Here is a 20540-nt window from a genome sequence, read left to right as displayed (position 1 = left end):
GATCTACAAATGATTCATTGAATCATTTAAAGATTCACAGGTTACTATTGCCAAGAGGTGCAGAGTTTACAGAAATATAAACACATCAATATATATTTTCTATAATTTAGTAACAAAACATAGTTAAGAAAATCATTTAGATGTCTTGCCAATCCACACATTTTACCTGTTTTACTGCATTTAAAACTGCGTCTGATAAGGGTGCTGTATTTCCCACACAAGTTGAACATCCATAGCCAACGATTTCAAATCTGCATTTCAAAAAAAAAGTGACTGAATAGCACATCACAACATTTATAGAGAAAGGACAAGTCTTATCTTATATTTCTATCACTGTAATAAGATTACTTAAAAGACTATTCATGACACATGGATTAACCTTCATCAATATATTCACCCCAGAAGATTCTGAGCAATCAAGTCTAATTCTCAGGCATGCTATTTGAACCAGCTCACTGCAGCCTTAACCTCCTGGGCTCAAGCAATCCTGCTCCTTGGCCTCCTAAGTAGCTGGGGCCACAGGCGCTCGCCACCAGGCCCAGCTAATTTTTTTATTTTTTGTAAAATAAAAAATAAAAATGCTCAGGCTGGTCTCAAAGGTGAATGCAAACCTTTGAAGAGCCTTAATAGCACTTATCACTGTACAAGAGAATTCCCCCAAATACTACTTGCTAGGAATATAACATGACCTTTTAAAATAATTGATACTGTACTTCCATCCAAGAGTTTAAAATGTAAAGAGGACCTGGCTATAATAACCTGACCAAAGGTCCCAAAAGAGGCATTGTAATTGGGCACTCTGATAGGAGTAATCTCTCAATTATCAACCAGTTAAACCCAAGAAGAGTCTCTGACAATAAATCCAAGATAATATAACCAAAAGATTACAGGCACAGTCCTCTAAATTACTTTCAGATGCTATTCTAAAAGCAAAAAAATCTAAAATTTATCAGTTTTGCAATGGAATTGATAACTCATATGTTCCAAAATACACACTGAAAATATAACTAGGCTGGGTGTGGTGGCTCAGGCCTCTAATCCCAACACTTTCGGGGGCCAAGACGAGCCGATCACTTGAGGCAACAAGTTTGAGGCGAGCCTGGCCAACACAGTGAAACTCTGTCTCTGCTAAAAACATAAAAATTAGCTGGGTGTGATGGTGCACACCTGCGGTCCCAGCCACTCAGGAGGCTGAGGTAGGAAGACTGATTGAGCCTAGGAGGTCGAGGCTGCAATGAGCTGTGATTGCACCACTGCACTCCAGTGTGGGCAACAGAGCAAGACACTGTCTCAAAATCAAAAAATCCCCACACAACTAGCATCAATTGTTTTGGATTACATAAAAAACGTAGGTTACTTTTTTTTTTTCTTTTTGAGATGAAGTCTCGCTCTGTCGCTCAGGCTGGAGTGCAGTGGCACGATCTGGGTTCACTGCAACCTCTGCTTCCCAGGTTAAAGCAATTCTTCTGCCTCAGCCTCCTGAGTAGCTGGGACTATGGGCGTGCGTCACCACGCCTGGCTAATTTTGGTATTTTTTGTGGAGACGGGGTTTCACCATATTGGCCAGGCTGGTCTCAAACTCCTGGCCTCATGATTTGCCTGCCTCGGCCTCCCCAAGTGCTGGGATTACAGGCGTGAGCCACCGCGCCCAGCCCAAAAAACATAAGTTACTTTCTCCAAAGTTCAGGGACAATGTAAACTTATGTATTATAGACCCAATAACCTCATAAAACTAAAATTAAGACAATTTTCAGTTAATAAATGCAAACTATAAGATTTCTTTCTTTTTTGAACTGACCTACACAACTCACAGAAATTGTGCATACTTGGTATTGTTTCTTACACTGTAACTGTTATTTGGTTGTACTTGTTTGTCTTGTCTTCCCAACTAAATATCTTGAAGCTAAGACCACATCTCCTACTTCTGTGTATCCAACCTGGTGCTTTGCTCATTTGATATGCCCAATAAGTGTTTCCTGAGTGATAAGGCGTCAAAAATTGTATGGTAATGGCAAGGTAGCAAGTAAAACTAAAGCATATTTTTTCTATCTTCTCTTTGTATATGAAAGGCACAAACAAGCAGCTTCAGTACCTACTGAACACCAATATCAATATGAAGCGCGATAGCTGTTACTTACCCAAGCTTACTGAGATATGGTAATACTCCACTTGAACTGAGGTAATGTGTAACCATCCCACTGCCTGGAGATAAACTTGTTCTTATATAAGGTTTAACACGCAGACCAGCTTCAACAGCCTTTTTAGCCAAAAGACCTGCACAGCCAACAAACAATGATTTATTATGGCAATGTTTCTTTCCCTCTCTCACCCATATTAAAGTAAAAAGTGAGAAGTAATTTATTTAACAGATTAAAGTATGAATTCATAAACTTACTGTCATTATTTTGTCCACTTTATTCTACTGATTTGCTTCATTTACAACAAATTTAAAATTACAGCCTTTATGTTGAAAATTATTAAGATACAGGCTGACATCATTCACACAGAGTAAACAAAAGGTGCACATATATAAGTACACGTTAACAAAACCTTTTTTTTCTCTTTCTTCTTTTTTCTAAAGCAAACCATTTTAAAGTCATAATTACAATAAGCTAAGGGCAATGTAACACATTATACATGGTTTTATACAACTAAGGAATTGTTCCAATGGGCATACAAATTAATTTCATTTACAATCCTTGCCAAGACAATGATCTTTTACTACTTTTATAACTTTTAATGAAAGCTACCACACTGTTATGGTTAACTTCTAGATAATCAAGAAACACCTGCTAATTAACTATAGTTCTAAATTAACAAGAGAAGCAGATACAACCTAAAATTAATTGACAGGTAAGTTATAGTAAACAGTACATTTACCTTCGGTGTAATAAAAACAACATAAATCAAACTCAGGCTCCTTAAGACCTAACTAAAATACTAGAAAGTCTCTCAATATCAAATGTAGACACTCATGCATCATCTAAGAAACAAAGTTACAATAACAGAAAAGCTAACAATAATTAAGGAAAAAGAAAAAGTATGGCCATAAACCATAACCCACCTGCAGCAAGCATGACAGATGGATTGCAATTATTGGTACAACTGATAACTGCAGCAATGACCACTGATCCATGAGACAGCTTATATTCACTTCCTTCATAATGAATGGAGACAATATCCTTTTGTTTTTCAGCTGCAATTTGGAAGCCTTTAAATCCAACCTATACAAATTTCCACAAAAATATAAACTAAATATTCTGGGTATGTACAGAATAAAAGACCGGCAGAAAACATAGCAGACACCGGACATTTGATGATTTAACATTAAAAATCCTTTTTGTGAGTGATGCTAAAGGCTCATAACATTCAGTAGTTGTAATTGAGCTGAAGCATAAATCTGCATGGGCACGACAGGAGTCTGGTGATGTTCACAAGCAAAACTTTTATCTACTAAGCGAGTCCAGCCTACCACCCAGAATCCAGATCTTATTTGGCTTTGTTGTTCTTAATCATCCCTGTTTATAGTAATTCTCAAGAGATGGCAGAAATGTTTTTCTGTTAAAATGACCCCGAAGATTTCCTCCAAAGGGATCCTATGTGTGTGAGTGTAGCATAGCTGAAACAAGATTGGCTATGAGTTGCTAATTATTGAAGCTAATTGACAGGTACATGGCAATTCAGTGGACTATTTTGTTTTTGTACAAGTTTAACACTTTCTGAACAAAAAGTCAAGAAATCATAAAAAGAAAGGCTCTGAAAGGAAAGCCAAGTACTAGAGATCTCAGAACAGAGAAAGTGACAAGACTAAAACTGTGATTCTCAGACAGAAAATACTAACCCTCAAAAGCCAGAGACAACTTGCTACTCGGTCACATTTACCAAATTTTATGACAGTAGGCCAGGTGCGGTGGCTCATGGCTATAATCCCAGCACTGTTGGGAGGCTGAGGTGGGCAGATCACTTGAGGTCAGGAGTTGAAGACCAGTCTGGCCAACATGGTGAAACCCTGTCTCTACTAAAAATACAAAAATTACCCAGGAATGATGGTAGACTCCTGTAATTCCAACTACTTTGGGGGCTGAGGCAGGAGAATCGCTTGAGCCCGGGAGGGGGAGGTTGCAGTGAGCCGAGATTGTGCCACTGCACTCCAGCTTGGGCAACAAAGTGAGACTCTGTCTCAAAAAAAAAAAAAAAAAAGTTTCTGTGATGATGTAACTATTCAATTATCTATGCTGTTCATCAATACAAGACCCATATGTATTCAGCATTTAAAAATGAGACTACCGTGACTAAGAAACTCAATTTTAAATTGTATATAATTTTAATTTAAATAGACACAATCAATCTCTGATCCTCAAAATGGAACTGGGAACAAGCTTACCTAATGACTGACTTGCACATTAGACAGAAGGAAAATAAGGGGGCTGCTGGTGTGTGCCATAATATATAAAACATAGCAGTGAATTGAGTTTATGGGTCACCTTGTTGGTTCTTTACTACTTAGCACAAAGCGGGTTGAAAAACACGGATAAGAATAAAGTAACCTACCTTTTCATTTAAGCAAGCCTGGAAATCGCTTTTCATATCTGTCACAGCAACTCTATCCTGAGGTCTTTTTGGACCACTAACAGATGGAACTATTGAATTCAGATTAATCTGGATCACCTAAGAAATGAGAAAGCGAAAGAACAAGGAATTAGAATTAATTCCTTACGACATATTCCAATTGAAGCATTACTTTCTAAAGCAGAGTAAGTATATTCGTATTTATTTTAATGCAATTTATTTTAATAGTATAATACACCCTCAACCCCAAGAAATAAAGATTTTAAAACAAGCACATTTAAATGTACGAAACATGAAAATTTGCTAAAATCAAGACTAGTAGATCAGTATGCAATTAACCTACCACAACACCAATTGTACTGCATATACAAAATCTGGGGCCGGGCGCGGTGGCTCACACCTGTAATCCCAGCACTCTGGGAGGCCGAGGTGGGCAGGTCACGAGGTCAGGAGATCAAGACCATCATGGCTAACACAGTGAAACCTCGTCTCTACTAAAAAATACAAAAAATTAGCCGGGCGTGGTGGTGGGCGCCTGTAGTCCCAGCTACTCGGGAGGCTGAGGCAGGGGAATGGCGTGAACCCAGGAGGCGGAGCTTGCAGTGAGCCAAGATCGCGCCACTGCACTCCAGCCTGGGCAACACAGCGAGACTCCGTCTCAAAAAAAAAAAAAAAAAACCTGGTTTCCCAAGTGTTTTTTCCCACAAAGATAAACACTGTCTTAACAGATGTCCAATGATAAAATAGATGCCTATGCCAGCTATCAACTTATTGCCTCTGAGCTCCAAATTTACCCTCCTGCCCGCTCTGTGATCACAGAGGTAAACGGTTAGTAAACATTTCTCCTTTGTCAGCACACATGATGTGAAGACTGGTCACTAGAGGGTGCTGAAGGGACACAGCAGAGAAAGCGTTCTTTTTCCTGTTCCAGAGGGTTTCACTGGCCAGCCTGCTGCAACTCAGGGTTCTATTCCTTGGTTAAGAAATGTATTTTCTGTTAAAAATCCCACTTCCAACTAGATTCCTATTTATTTCTTCTGGCATTTCTATCGTTTCCTTCATGCATCTTATGTGAATATAACCATCTTGAAACTTTTCATCATGGCTTTCAACATTATTTTATATCCCTGTTTATTCTGACTGATCCAACTACTTACACTGTATTTATTTATTATTATTATTATTTTTATTGTGAAAGGGTCTCACTCTGTTGCCCAGGCTGGAGCGCAGTGGCACAGTCAGAACTAAATGCAGCCTCAACCTCCTGGGCTCAAGTGATCCTCCCGCCTTAGCCCCACAAGTAGCTGGGACTACAGGCATGCACCACCACGCCTGGCTAAGTGAATTTTAGCAGAGGTGAGGTCTCACTATGTTGCCCAGGCTGGTCCTGAGCTCAAGCAATCCTCCCGCCTCAGCCTCCCAAAGTGCTGGGATTACACGCAAGAATAACCACACCTGGCTTACTTATACTTTCATTTAATGGATTCAGGCGATCCTAGTCTTTGCCCATAAATATCCATTTAAGAAGTTTCTCTTGAAATCAACATCCTAATGATTTTAGTTTTATTTCTTTACATGGTCAGGTTTGTTTTTGTTTTTTTCTTAAGAGACAGGGTCTTGGGCTGGGCGTGGCGGCTCATGTCTGTATCCCAGCAATTTGAGAGGCCGAGGTGGGTGGATCACTTGAGGTCAAGAGTTTGAGACCATCCTGGCCAACACGGTGAAACCCCATCTCTACTAAAAATACAAAAAATAGGCCGGGCGCGGTGGCTCAGGCCTGTAATCCCTGCACTTTGGGAGGCCGAGGCAGGCGGATCATGAGGTCAGGAGATCGAGACCATCCTGGCTAACACGGTGAAACCCCGTCTCTATTAAAAATACAAAAAAAAAAAAAAAAAATTAGCGAGGTGTGGTGGCGGGCACCTGTAGTCTCAGCTACCTGGGAGGCTGAGGCAGGAGAATGGCATGAACCTGGGTGGCACAGCTTGCAGTGAGCCAAGATCGTGCCACTGCACTCCAGCCTGGTGACAGAGCGAGATTGTCTCAAAAAAAAAAAGCCAGGCATGGTGGCGCATGCCTGTAATCCTAGCTACTCAGGAGGCTGAGGCAGGAGAATCACTTCAACCCAGGAAATGGAGGTTGCAGTGAGCTGTGATCACGCCACTGCACTCCAGCATGGGTGGGTCTTGCTATCGCTCAAGGCTGGAGTGCATTGACTCGATCATAGCTCACTGCAGCTTCAAACTCATGGGCTCAGGCCATCCATCCCCTTTCTCTAGGGACAGGGCCTTGCTTATGGTGCTAGTCCTGAACTTCTGGCCTTAAGAAATCCTCTTGCCTTGGCCTCCCAAAGGGTTGTAATTACAGGCATAAGCCACCACACCTGGTCTGCTGGGAAATTTTTTTTTTTTTTTTTTGAGACAGGGTCTAGCTCTGTTGCCCAGGCTGGAATACAGTGGTGCCATCTCAGCTCACTGCAACCTCTGTCTCCCAGGTTCAAGCAATTCTCCTGCCTCAGCCTCCTGAGTAGCTGGGACTACAGGCGCATGCCACCATGCCCAGCTAATTTTTTGTATTTTTAGTAGAAATGGGGTTTCACCGTGTTACCCAGGATGGTCTGGACCTCCTGACCTCATGATTCGCCCGTTTCGGCCTCCCAAAGTGCAGGCCTCCCAAAGTGCTGGGATTACAGGCGTGAGCCACCACGCCCGGCCAGACATTTTTTTTTTTTTTTTTTTAAGACAGTCTCACTCTGTTGCCCAGGCTGAAATGTAGTGGTGTCATCTCACCTCACTGCAACCTCCGCCTTCTGGGTTCAAGCGATTCTCATGCCTCAGCCTCCTGAGTAGCTGGGATTACAGGCCCCCACCACCACACCTGGCTAATTTTTTTTTTTGTATTTTTAGTAGAGATGGGGTTTCACCATGTTGGCTAGGCTGGTCGTGAACTCCTGACCTCAGGAGGTGATCTGCCTGCCTCAGCCTCCCAAAGTGCTGGGATTACAGGCGTGAGCCACCGCACCTGGCCAAGGGTTTTTAACAGGCATATTTATTTCATTTTATTCTACCACCAAAGTTTTCCCATTGTTCTTATTCTTTCCATTTATGGATTTTAAAAAATGTGAACAAGGAAAAAAAATGGACAAAGCACTAGATCTAATAGAGGTGAAAATGATTGGAAAATGATCAGAAGTAAAAAGATTTGCCCAAAGTAGCATACAAATTCAATTTCTATGGGTCCTATATGGATTCATTTATTCACCTAACATGTTTACTGAATATCTACTATGCTACTATGTGCCAGCAATTGTTCTAGGAGCTGGGGATACAATACCAAACCAAAGTTCCTGTCCTCATGGAGTTTAATGAACAGTTTACCAAAACTGTAAAACCATGTTGTTAGAAATCCTTGACGCGCTCCTAGAAAATGAATTTTATTAAAATTAAGGCTTCCCTGGAAGTGAATTCTGCCTATTTTGATATAAATTTCCAACAGATTTTCTTTTTTTTTTTTTAGACACTGTCTCATTCTGTTGCCCAGGCTAGAGTGCAGTGGCATGACCACAGCTCACTGCAGCCTTGACCTCCTGGGCTCAAGCCATCATCCCTACTCAGCCTCCTGAGGATGTGGAACCACGGGAGCATGCCACTACTCCTGGATAATTTCAGGTAAGTATTTACTTAGATTGTAAAATATCTTTAAAACTAACACGTAAGACTGCATAATAGTGTATACCTTTAATAGCGGAATTTTGCAAAATACACAAGTAAACCAGATGCAGATAACATCAAAACTGATTATTCTGAAGGGAGATATTACTCTTATCATAAAGTAGAAATAAATTAGAGCAAAGAATTAAGAGTCAGTACTATTATTTTAAACACTAAAAAATTAGACGTCATAGGCTGGGCTTGGTGGTTCACACCTGTAATCCCAGCAATTTGAGAGGCCAAGGCAGGAGGAATTGCTTGAGGCCAGGAGTTTAAGACCACCCTAAGCAACACGGCAAAATCCTCTCTCTACCAAAAAAAAAAAAAAATCCAAAAACCACAACTAGACTTCATAAGATATTACAAAATTCACTATAATAAAACTCTATGTAAAATTAATGAATAAAACAAAAGCACTGGGCTACAATAACATTACTTAAATAATAATAATAATGATAGCTACCCCCTCAGCCAGGTCCAGTGGCTCATGCCTGTAATCCCAGCACTCTGGGAGGCCAAGACTAGAGAATCCCCTGAAACCAGAAGTTTGAGACCAGCCTGGGCAGTAAAATAAAATGAGACCCTGCCCAGGGTCCAAAAAATAATAATATTAAAAAAATAGTAATATTAAAACAAAACAGGGGTTAAGCATGGTGGTGGCTCATGTCTGTAATCCCAGCAAGGTGGGAGCTTGAGCCCAGAGGTTGAGGCTACAGTGAACCATGATTGTGCCACTGCACTCTAGTCTGGTGAAAGAGCCGGACTGGGTCTCAAAAAGCAAAACAAAAAGATTAGCTACCCCTTATTGAGCATTTACTATGTGTCTGGAACTATTCTATGAATTTGTTTTTAATATCTAAGAATCCTTAGAGGTAGATATTGTCATATCTAACAGATGAGAAAACTGAGGCAGAAAGGCTAAATAAATTGCCCAGGGTTATACAGCTAACACGTCTTAAGAGCTGGGATTCAAACCCAGGTGGTCAGGTGCTCCAGAATTTATTATTATTATTTTTTTCCTTTTTGACACAAGTCTCACTCTGTTACCTAGTCTAGAGTGCAGTGGCACAATCTCAGCTCACTGCAACTTTCTTTCGCCCCACAGGCTCAAGTGATCCTCCCACCTCAGCCTCCCAGGTACTTGGGACCACAGGCGCAAGCCATGCCCAGCTAATGTTTGTAGTTTTTTTGCAGTGACAGGGTTTTACCATATTGCCCAGGCTGTTCTCAAACTCTTGAACTCAAACAATCAACCCACCTCAACCTTTCAAAGCGCTGGGATTACACCACAATTTACACTCTTTACTACGAGGTGGGTTATTCTGCATATACCTGGGAGTATTCAGGTTCTCCTGAAGAATTCTGGTCATTTCGAAACAATTTCACAGCTTTAAGGTATGTTTCCATTGATTCGAGTTTGGCTTTGCTAAAACCTAAAACGAAGATGAACAAAACAACAAAATGCAGTGAGAAATTTAGTTATTATTTTTTTCAGACAGGGTTTCACTTTGTTGCCCAGGCTGGAGTGCAGTGCTGCAATCACAGCTCACTGCAACCTTGACCTCCCGAGCTCAAGCAATCCTCCCATGTCAGCCTCCCAAGTAGCACCCCGCCGTGCCTGGTTAATTTTTTTTTTTTTACAAATGTTTTGTACAGATGGGGTGGCGGGAGGGTCTTGGTTTTTTTTGAATAGGGTGGTTTCAAACTCTCAGCCTCAAGAGATCCTCCTGCCTTGGCCTCCCAAAGGGCTGGAATTATGGGTATGAGCCACCACACCCCGCCGATAAATTTATTATTTTTAGAAACAGGGTCTCACTGTGTCACCTAGGCTGGAGTACAGTGGTGCCATCATAGCCCACTGCAGTTCTGAACTCCTGGGTTCAAGTGATTCTCCCGCCTTAGCCTCTCAAGTTGCTAGGACTATAAGTCTGTACTGCCACACCTGGCTAATTTTTAATTTTCTTGTACAGATGGGGGTCTTGCTATGTTGCCCAAGCTAGTCTTAAACTCCTGGACTCATGTGATCCTCCCGCCTCAGCCTCCCAAAGTGCTAGGATCATAGCTGTAAGCAACTGAGCCTGGCCTCAGTAAGGAATTTTGAAATCTTTGGGGGTAAGGATACTGAATTCCAGTGATGAACAAGAAACAAATACTATTTACATATTCATTTACATTTCTCTTTCTCCTAACCCTTGAGAATCTACCACATGAGCAAGCCCAGACTACACGGAGAAACCACATGAGGGTGTTTTGCCTGATAGACTTACCTAAGTCCTCAGCTGACAGCTCATAATTTGCTGTTAGACATGCAAGCACAACAAGCCTTCAGGATTGCAGGGCCTGCCTTTCAAATCTTGCAGTTGAGGCTCAAGACATGAAACAGAGATGAGCTGTCCCCACTGTGCCCTGTCTGAATTACCGACCCCACTGAAACCATGAGCTAGTAATTACTGCTTGTGCAAGCCACTAAATTTTAGGATAATTTGTTACACAGGATCACTAAAACCTTAACTCAAGATTAATATGCAAGGAACGAGGCACTTCTAACCATTTCTACTTTGAATGTTCTACTAACTCAAATGCGGAAGTTTTGCATTGGGGGGGATCATTCCCTCCAGGATTCTATATAACCATTCATCAATTTTGCTGTCTGATTAACTAACATAATAATCTGCCCGCACACTGAAGAATACTAGAATATATCCTCCAAATATATATCTATACTTAGAAATGAGTAACTCAGCAATGATTACCTCATTAAGAGATTAAAAAAAGAGATCTTACTTTTTAAATAGCAGACTTATGAAATATCAACATATCTTGTTTTGTAGATACTTTCTGTTTTAATCTAAACAGCCAATGGAAGAGTGGCCAAAATTTCTAGTTAATCAGGTTACAAAAAGATTTAGAAACTGTGGTCCTATGTTGTTTTTTGCAAAATTCTGCGCTTCTTCTTCTTCTTTAGATAGAAGACTGGTCCCCAAACCCCTTTGTCTGATAGCTCCTCTACTCTTGGTTGTAGAAGGGGACTGCTGTGAATATGTTTAAGGCTGACTTCCATTAAATTGCAACCTATGACCCCTAAGTAGAGGTGGAGGTATCCATTATTATGGGGAAACAGTCAAGTCAGGATCAATGGTTTGAATAATTCCTTTAAATTGCTTTCAATGCGTCACAGGGAACTAGGGTTTGAGGACACAACACTCTTTAAAGACATCTGATGTTTGCTTGAAAGTTGTTGTTTCAACATAATGTAATTTTGTGAATAGTAAATAACATGGATAAGGTAGTAATTTATAAAATATTATCAAACACATTGGAAATGTAACATGTTTATTCTAGTGAGCTTTTATCTTCTTACCTGTATGTTCTAAATGTTTTAATGTCACATTGTCAACAGGGAAAAAGCTGAGGATAGCACCATATTCCGGACACATGTTTGCTATTGTAGTTCGATCAACTATAGATAATTGTGAAACTCCACTTCCAAAAAACTCAACAAACTTTCCAGCCACTCCTACTTGCCTGAGGTGCTATATAAGGAATACACAGAAACACATACAAAATTGCAAAGATAAGATTAGCAACGATTGTCTGAAAACTATAAAATATAATTTTTAACCAATACTAGTGATGGTGAAGGAATGAGATCCTTCTTTGTCCTTATGAATCAACTCATTCTGGTTTTGGGGGTATTTTAAGATAAGAAGTAAAGAGAAGACTGGTCCAATGTCACTGTTAATCAGGGTAGAAAGGGGCCTGAAAGCTCAAGGTGGCTATAATTAACATTTTCATGTCTTTGAAATCAGGGTACCTCAACTCAATAGTGTGTCTGTTTAGCTGGCAGCCCTTTTTCTTTCTTTCTTTTAGAAACAGGGTCTCACTCTGTTGCCCAGGCTGGAGTGCAGTGGTGTGGTCACAGCTCACTGCAGCTTCCAACACCGTGGCTCTAGCAATCCTCCCACCTTAGCCTCCAGAGTAGCTGGAACTACAGGCATGCGCCACCGCACCCAGCTAATTTTTAATTTTTTTTTTTTGTAGACACAGGGTCTTACAATGTTGACCAGGTTGGTCTTGAACTTCTGGCCTCAAGTGATGCTCCTGCCTTGGCGTCCCACAGGTGTGAGCCACTGCACACAGCCCTTTATTCTTTCTTAGCAGTGCATAAAACAGTGGTGTTTGCTAACCACTGATGGCATCTTAGACTTAATGAAATACTAATAGACTGATGAAACTGTATATTTAAATAAAAAATTATATATTGGCTATAAACATTTTTCAAATTATAACTACTGGCCCAAATGTTTACAGCATCTTTAATCACAGGCAAATCCCACTTTGGTAGAATTTGTTAATATGTGGTTTCAAACTTAATTCCTTCTAAAATTATTTTTCTTGGTTATTATACTATCAAGTAACCCAACCAGTTATTTGTCTTTTCTAAATTGTAAAATGGTCTCAGATTGGTATAGGAAGAGTGACTAAGGAGGCGACTAAGAATGAAACTATCCTCGATCTATGAATAATATTAAGCCCTAACATTTTATAAGTGCCAGGGATCACTTAATCCAAACCCTTTTTTATAGATACAGAAACTCAAACCCTAAGTGTAAAGATGTTTCCTCATTTATGGTTTTATTTTTTAGGATGAAAGAAACACAGATTAGATATTACAAACCAAATGCTGCTCTCATCAAAAAAACAATACAGGATTACTCCTATAAGGATCACAAATGGAACAGGATCTCAAAAAAGAAGTAATAATATATTCAATAAATGTAAACATATATAATAGATTAATTTTTTAACAATAAACTAAAATGTCAAAAAACACACAGTAATATTGTCAGGAAAAAACAGCTAGAGAAGGCTAAAAAGCAGCGTTAATTTTCAGGATGTCTAAAGTAAAGAATTGATTTCTGTAAAAACATAATGGGATACTCCTTTTCCTCTAGGAATAATCCTGCAATTCCCAATTTACTACTTGATCTTTTGGTGTCATACGTTGAATCAATAATTTCTCTAAGATGCCAAATTCTTTTCTAATTAGGGAAGAAGGATCAATACCAAATGCTGAGAGGGAGGCATTATCATTTCCTTATGCTGGAGTATCCGGAAAGCCTTCGTACCAATAATCTAACCAAAAATGCTGAGATTGATACTCCTGAAAGCCTTCGTACCAATAATCTAACCAAAAATGCTGAGATTGGGACTCAAATTGGAATTATATGTGGAACATTTTCCAGGTACATTCATTTAACAAAATAGGACTTAATCATTAAAATAAAGTTAGCAAAGGCCAGATATTTAGGAAGAAGAGTTACAAATTATTGTGCACTAGGAAATCCGTGAGCCTGTGTATTAATATGCTTAAGAAGCTCAGTGTATGAAGTTCTGAAGCCAGTATTTTAAAAATTCAGAGAGAAGATTTTTACATAATAATCCAGAGAAATGTTAAAACGGCAACAGAAAAATGATATATCACATTTCTACAGTCCATGTTTTTGAAAGCATTACTTAGTAGAGCAACAGCTTCTAATGGGCAAATAATTTAATTAAAGAAGACACAATCAACTTTTGCTAAACATTTTTTTAAAATTCACGTAAAAAAGAGAAAAAAAATAATGTAGTCAAGTGTTTATTAAGGCAACAAGGCACTAATAAGGCATAATGGTTAAGACAATGGACTCAAGAATCTGACTGCCTGGAATCTTTGCTCTACCCCTTACTACTCAGGCCTTCGACCCTTTGGTAAGTCACTAAACCCTACTGTACCTTAGTTTTCTCAGAGTTACAATGAGAATAGTAATAGTATCCATCTCACAGGCTTGTTATAAGGACTAAATGAGCTAACATAAGTGAACACAACAAATTTCTTTGTATTTATTAGTACAAACTAAATGCTCTGTTTGTTGTTATTACTATGGTAACTATGATGACGTGGCTAACGTCAAGAGACCTGAGGATGCAGTAATGAACCCAAATCCCTGCTCTCATAGAGCTCTTCAATTTTTATAAAAATAATGTTCAGTAAGTCATAGAGCTACCACAACTTTAACTTACCTTTGTAATACCAAGAACAACATCTATGGATGTAACAAAAGGGTTTGATGACCCAGTTAACTCACATCCAACCACCTCTGGTAAAGTAAGAGAAACTGGCAGACCAAGCATAACTGCTTCTGTTTCAATGCCTCCAACCCCTAACGTAATAAAGACAGGTATATTAGCACAGTATATTTAAAGATCATTTATCTCTGTAACATCTGAATCTCTAGGTGTTTCATGAGCTTATCTTACACAGTACTTTGCAGAGTTGCTATATTGCTATTAATGTGGACACTGAACCCAAGGCTTCCCAAAAGAAATGATTCCACTTGCACGGTCGAAAAACTATTATTTTACCTTTATATTCAAGGTAAAATATTAGTTTTAAGTATATTCAAGTTAAAACATTAGTTTAAGTATTCATTATGTTAGACACTGCACTGTATTCAAGATACAGATATAAACAGAATCCAGTCCCTGCCAACCTCAACAAGTTCAGTCTAATGAAAAAGCACAAAAAAATCAACAATTATAACACCCTGTGAAAGAGTAAGCTTACAAAGTGAGGTACACTGAACTCAGCAAGGGAGTTAAGACTTTCAGAAGATAACTGAGGCCAGTCTTGGATGAGTTAATAGTAGCCACATTTCAACAAAGTCACGGTCGGCAGAAAGCATTCTTCCAGAAGAAATAGCCTATGCAAAGTCATGGCGTATAAAAGAGCATAGCTAGCTGGGCTCAGTGGCTCACCCCTGTAATCCCAGCACTTTGGGAGGTCGAGGTGGGTGGATCACTTAAGGCTAGGAATTCAAAACCAGCCAGGCCAGCATAGCAAAACCATCTCTCTACTAAAAATACAAAAATTAGCTGGGCGTGGTGGCACGTGCCTGTAGTCCCAGCTACTTGGGAGGTTGAGGCACAAGAATTGCTTGAACCCAGGAGGCGGAGGCTGCAGTGAGCCAAGATTGTGCCACTGCACTCCAACCTGGGTGACAGAGCAAGATGCTGTCTCCAAAAAAAAAAAAAAAGAAAAAAAAAAAGAAAAGAGACAGCCCACGTAAGTAAAGAAATGACTAGTCTCTCTAAGATGGGTGTGGGTGAGTGGCTAAAGGGACACGCCTTGTATAAAATGGCAAGAAATCTGGACTTATAAAGAAGACCAGGAGAAGCCACAGAAGTACCTTACACAAAGAAGCAAACTTTGTAGACGTATCATCATCATCATTCAATTATTCAATTACTTCACAAATGGTAGTGCTGTGCTAGACAGTGTGTAAATTTCTTTTCATAAATCCTCTTTTACAACACTGATCACAAACTCTCAATTAGGATTTTGTTGTTGCTGCTGTTATTACAGATGAAAAACACAGAGCCTCAAAGAGGCTATACAAACTCAATAATTTATGTTCTTTTACAATGTTCTTGACATCCTTACCCCAAAAGAAATGAAACATATTTAGTCATTTACTTACCCCACCCCAGAATCCCTAAACCATTCACCATCGTTATGTGTGAATCTGTGCCGACCACACTGTCTGGGAAGAGGAGGTCTTTTTCTTCAAAAACCACTCTTGACAAATATTCTAAGTTTATTTGATGAGCCATTCCAGTTCCAGGAGGGATCACTGCCACATTCTTAAAAACTCTTGAACTCCACTATATTTTGTTTAAATTTAAGAAATACAAATGTTAGTATATAAATTTGTGCTCACAATCGAGGTGTAATATTAACATTAAAAATATTTTAACTAATGTTCAATATGGTAAATACAAAGTTCATATCACATAGTTAAAAACAAATATACAGATACTGAACCTAAATATATTTTTTATTAAGACAAAATTAATTTAGGTCAAATAAAAATGTTCAAAAAGTCCAGACAAATGGCAGTATTCAACTGCATTCCAAAGATTCTCAGGAATGAGAAGAAAGAAAGCCTCAATGTACAAGGCCCTCCCTCCAAGCTCTCTCTCCTAAACTAGAGCCACTGTTTTCATCTTTCTCTACACAATAGGGTTTCCAATTAACATTTCATTTGAGGAACAAAAGCGTTGTACTACTATAAAATCTTTAGAAACTACTAAAGTGGCTGGGCAGAGTGGCTCATGTCTGTGATCGCAGCACTTTGGGAGGCCGAGGCAGGCAGATTGCTTGAGGCCAAGAGCTCAAGACCAGCCTGGCCAACATGGCAAAACCCCGTCTCTACTAAAAATACAAAAATAGCCAGGCAGTGGTGCACACCTGTAATCCCAGCTACTCAGGAGGCTGAGGCACAAGAATCGCTTGAACCCAAGAGGTGGAGGTTGCAGTGAGCCAAGATCACACCACTGTACTCCTGTCTGGGCAATAGCAAGACTCTTCCTCAAAAATAAATAAATAAATAAATAAAATAATAAATACGGCAGGCACGGTGGCTCATGCCTGTAGTCCCAGCACTTTGGGGGGGCTGAGGCAGGCAGATTGCCTGAGGCCAGGGGTTCAAGACCAGCCTGGCCAACATGGTGAAAACCTATCTCTACTAAAAATACAAAAATTAGCCAGGCATGGTGGTGTGCGCCTGTAATCCCAGCTACTCGGGAGGCTGAGGCAGGAGAACTGCTTGAACCAAGGAGGTGGAGGCTGCAGCAAGCTGAGATCACGCCACTGGACTCCAGCCTGGGTAACAGGGCGAGATTCTGTCTTAAAAAAAAAAAAAAAAAAAAGGAAAAGAAAAAGAAACAACTAAAGATATAAAAATTGTACCTATCATTAGTTTATATATTACAATACAAAAATTTCCCTGAATCATTTATACCTTAAAAAACTGAAGCCTCTCTCGATTTCTGCCGAATTCTACTTCTTGATTTTTTAACACTGTTTCAGGTCTAAAAGGAAGAAGAGCTGGCATTAAACGTATGTATTACAAAAGAGACTTGCCTTGTTTCTAAGTCATCGTTCTTAGGCATATATATACACAAATATATTCTTAAAATCCTTGGAAGAACTATTTACTAGGTTTCTCAGAATTATTTTCTTTTTCAACAAAGTTCTGCTTTAAAATAACACACCGGAAAGCTACAAAAGTGAGTTGTATTTTACTGAGTGTAAGAAAGCCACATTACACCAATGTCCAAAACTGTACTTAAGTGATAATAAAAACACACTTTGTTGGGTTATCCGCTGCAAGAAAAGAGGAAAGTAGTAGCTTCAACGACAAGCATGTACTTTCCTCCCCACCTGGCTCTTGTGCCAATTAAACTAGGAGATGGGCGCTGATTATTTCTATGCAACATTGACGAACAACATCTCAACATCATTTTACAGTTTAAAAAGAGCTTTTGGCAAAAATCTTTCATTCATCTCATACCAAAAGAAGGCTCTACTTTATGTATAAGTAGCAGTTCACTTTACATGGATTATAAATATAGTTTACATGAATTATTTAAACTGAGACAAAAATAATTGACCTCTAACCAGTAACATAGTACCATTTTTAAAAAATTATTTTTATCTAATAGTTATTTTTAAAAATTATTTCAAACAGCTTTAAGCTGCTTCTTTTACCTGCCAGCTGGTGACTGGGTGTTGACTAGAATATCAATATAACTTAAATTATACGTGTCCTCCAGGGACCAGATAATTAGTCCAGATAATTACAGTTGTTTAATTGTCAACCTTTTTTTTTTTGAGACGGAGTTTCGCTCTTGTTGCCCAGGCTGGAGTGCAATGACATGATCTCGGCTCACTACAACCTCCGCCCTACCGGGTTCAAGCGATTCTCCTACCTCAGCCCCCTGAGTAGCTGGGATTACAGGTATGCACCACCACACCCGGCTAATTTTGTACTTTTAGTAGAGATGGGGTTTCTCCATGTTAGTCAGGCCGGTCTCAAACTCCCGATCTCAGGTGATTGATCCACCCGCCTCAGCCTCCCAAAGTGCTGGGATTACAGGTGTGAGCCACCACACTCGGACAACTTTTTTTTTTTTTTTTAAACAAAGATTACTTTAATAATTCATAGTTGAGTCATCTTTTGAAGCCAAGCATATCTTAGTGAGATTTTTCTCAGGGCCTCAGGGAAAACAGCTTTCTGAGCCACTCCAATTATTTTACCTTTTAATAGCACTTATGGCTACAAAGTGCCATACAAACATTTATTGGCTCATAACCTGACTTCAAACTAGGGGGTAATTTGAAGTGCCGAAGGTTATGCTCTCATCTTTCTACTCAACTTCTTAAGTCAGTAATTAATACTTCACTGACATATTAAAAGATACAAATGAGTAACTATTATCACATAGCCAGGAACTACAATATAATCTATCTTAATACTTTGTAATTCGGAGTCAAAATTATGGGGAAATGTTACAGCAGATTGGATTTTTAGAAATAAAAATATAGCACTAAGCACTTACGATGTGCCAGTTATAAAAAGAAACAAAAACTAAAGAAATCAATGATTTTGAATCAATAAATCTTCCTTTTCAGGAAATTAATTTCTGTATAAGAGGTGTTAATCTCAAAAGTCAACATGCTCCTAACAACCAGGACAACTAGGCAACAGGAACAAGAAAGTGACTTCATAAAACTGTCAAAATTTGATGGCAAAAGACTCAGAGATTATACTGAATCCTTAGAAAGGAAGAGCACACGAGGTCACTATAACCTGTGGCTTCATAAAAATATTAAGCCCAATATTTTAGAACTAGACAGAATTTGGAAGATCCAGTCAGGGACAAAGGAATTAACGTATTATTTGGTACTTAGGATAAATGAATGGACATTACTCTTAGCTACTCTAAATCTTAAATGTGTTAAACTTTTTAAAACCTAAAGTGTAAGTAATTTTTTACTAAATTAAAAAAAAAAAAGCCAGGTGGAGTGCCACATGCCTGCAGTCCCAGTACTTTGCGAGGCCAAGGTGGGATGACTGCATGAGCCCAGTTCAAGACCAGCCTGGGCAGCATAGTGCCCATCTCTACCCCAAAAAAAGGTAGATAAAATAAGTCAGGCCTGACAGTGTGTGCCTGTAGTCCCAGCTACTCTGGAGGCTGAGGCAGGAGGATCATTTAAGCCTAGGAGTTGGAGGCTGCAGTGGGCTACAGATGGTGCCACGGCACCTCAGCCTGGGTGACAGAGAGACCCTCCATCTCAAAAAAAAAGACAGTTTACTAACAATGGGATAAATTGTTATATTTTACATGAATTATTTAAACTAAGACAAAAACAATTCACATAACTCTCTTAAAAATAAAAATATGGCTGGGCATAGTAGCTCATGCTTATAATCCCAGCACTTTGGGCAGCCAAGGTGGAAGCATCACTTGAGGCCAGGAGTTCGAGACCAGTCTGGGCAACACAGTGACACCCCCTGTATACAGAAAAAATCAGCCAGGCATGGTGGTGCATGCCTGAAGTTCCAGCTACTTGGGAAGCTGAGGTGGGAGGATCACCTGAGTCCAAGAGATCAAGACTGCAGTGAGCCATGCTTATGACACTGCACTTCAGCCCAGGCGATAGAGTGAGACTCTGTCTCAAAACAAAACAAAACAAAAAAAACAACTTTGGAAGGTCAAGGCAGACAGATCGCTTGAGCCTAAGAGTTTGAGACCAGCATGGGCAACATAGTGAGACCCTGTCTCTAAAAATAAATAAATAAATTTTAAAAGTTTGGAAACTTTATAGTACATATTTTAAAAAGCTGTATGACTTTTTTTTTTTTCTGAGACAGAGTCTTGCTCTGTCACCCAGGCTGGAGTGCAGTGGCGTGATCTCGGCTCACTGTGATCCCTGCCTCCTGGTACAAGCGATTCTCATGCCTCAGCCACCCAAGTATCTGGGATTACAGGTACCTGCCACCATGCCTGGCTAATTTTGTATTTTTAGTAGAGATGGGGTTTCGCCATGTTTGGCAGGCTGGCCTCGAACTCCTGACCTCAGGTGATCTGCCTGTCCCGGCCTCCCAAAGTGCTGGAATTCCAGGCATGCGCCACCGCGCCTGGCCATAGAACTCTTTTTCTTATTTAAAAAAATTACCCATTAGGAAATCTAGCCAAATCCTAGGAATAGAATTCTTTTCTAGGCATGTTTACTACTTTCCATGTTACCATATAGGAAATCACTTATTTAGAAGGACTTACTAGATTTGAAACATACAAAACAAAAATTTTATCGTTAACATACGGCTCTTTTTTTTTTTTTTTTTTGCGACAGTCTCACTCCGTCACACCCAG

The 20540-nt window shown here is 39.6% G+C and overlaps 1 protein-coding gene across 5 annotated transcripts in view; it reads right to left on the bottom strand.

The window, feature by feature from the left end:
- The window catches only part of IREB2 (iron responsive element binding protein 2), a 63790-nt gene that overhangs the window by 13496 nt on the left and 29754 nt on the right, over positions 1-20540 (bottom strand). For all 5 annotated transcript variants that reach the window (XM_063794250.1, XM_523125.8, XM_063794251.1 and 2 more), the window contains 9 exons: positions 17123-17192; positions 15800-15983; positions 14343-14482; positions 11641-11812; positions 9612-9712; positions 4552-4668; positions 3065-3224; positions 2139-2274; positions 167-251 (listed from right to left, as the gene is read on the bottom strand). In XM_063794250.1, coding sequence (XP_063650320.1) covers positions 167-251; positions 2139-2274; positions 3065-3224; positions 4552-4668; positions 9612-9712; positions 11641-11812; positions 14343-14482; positions 15800-15983; positions 17123-17192 — 1165 coding nt within the window. The remainder of the gene's footprint in view (positions 1-166; positions 252-2138; positions 2275-3064; positions 3225-4551; positions 4669-9611; positions 9713-11640; positions 11813-14342; positions 14483-15799; positions 15984-17122; positions 17193-20540) is intronic.

This window comes from Pan troglodytes, chromosome 16 (genome assembly GCF_028858775.2).
Source record: "Pan troglodytes isolate AG18354 chromosome 16, NHGRI_mPanTro3-v2.0_pri, whole genome shotgun sequence".
Classification (NCBI taxonomy): domain Eukaryota; kingdom Metazoa; phylum Chordata; class Mammalia; order Primates; family Hominidae; genus Pan; species Pan troglodytes.
This window is presented reverse-complemented; position numbering and strand designations above follow the sequence as displayed.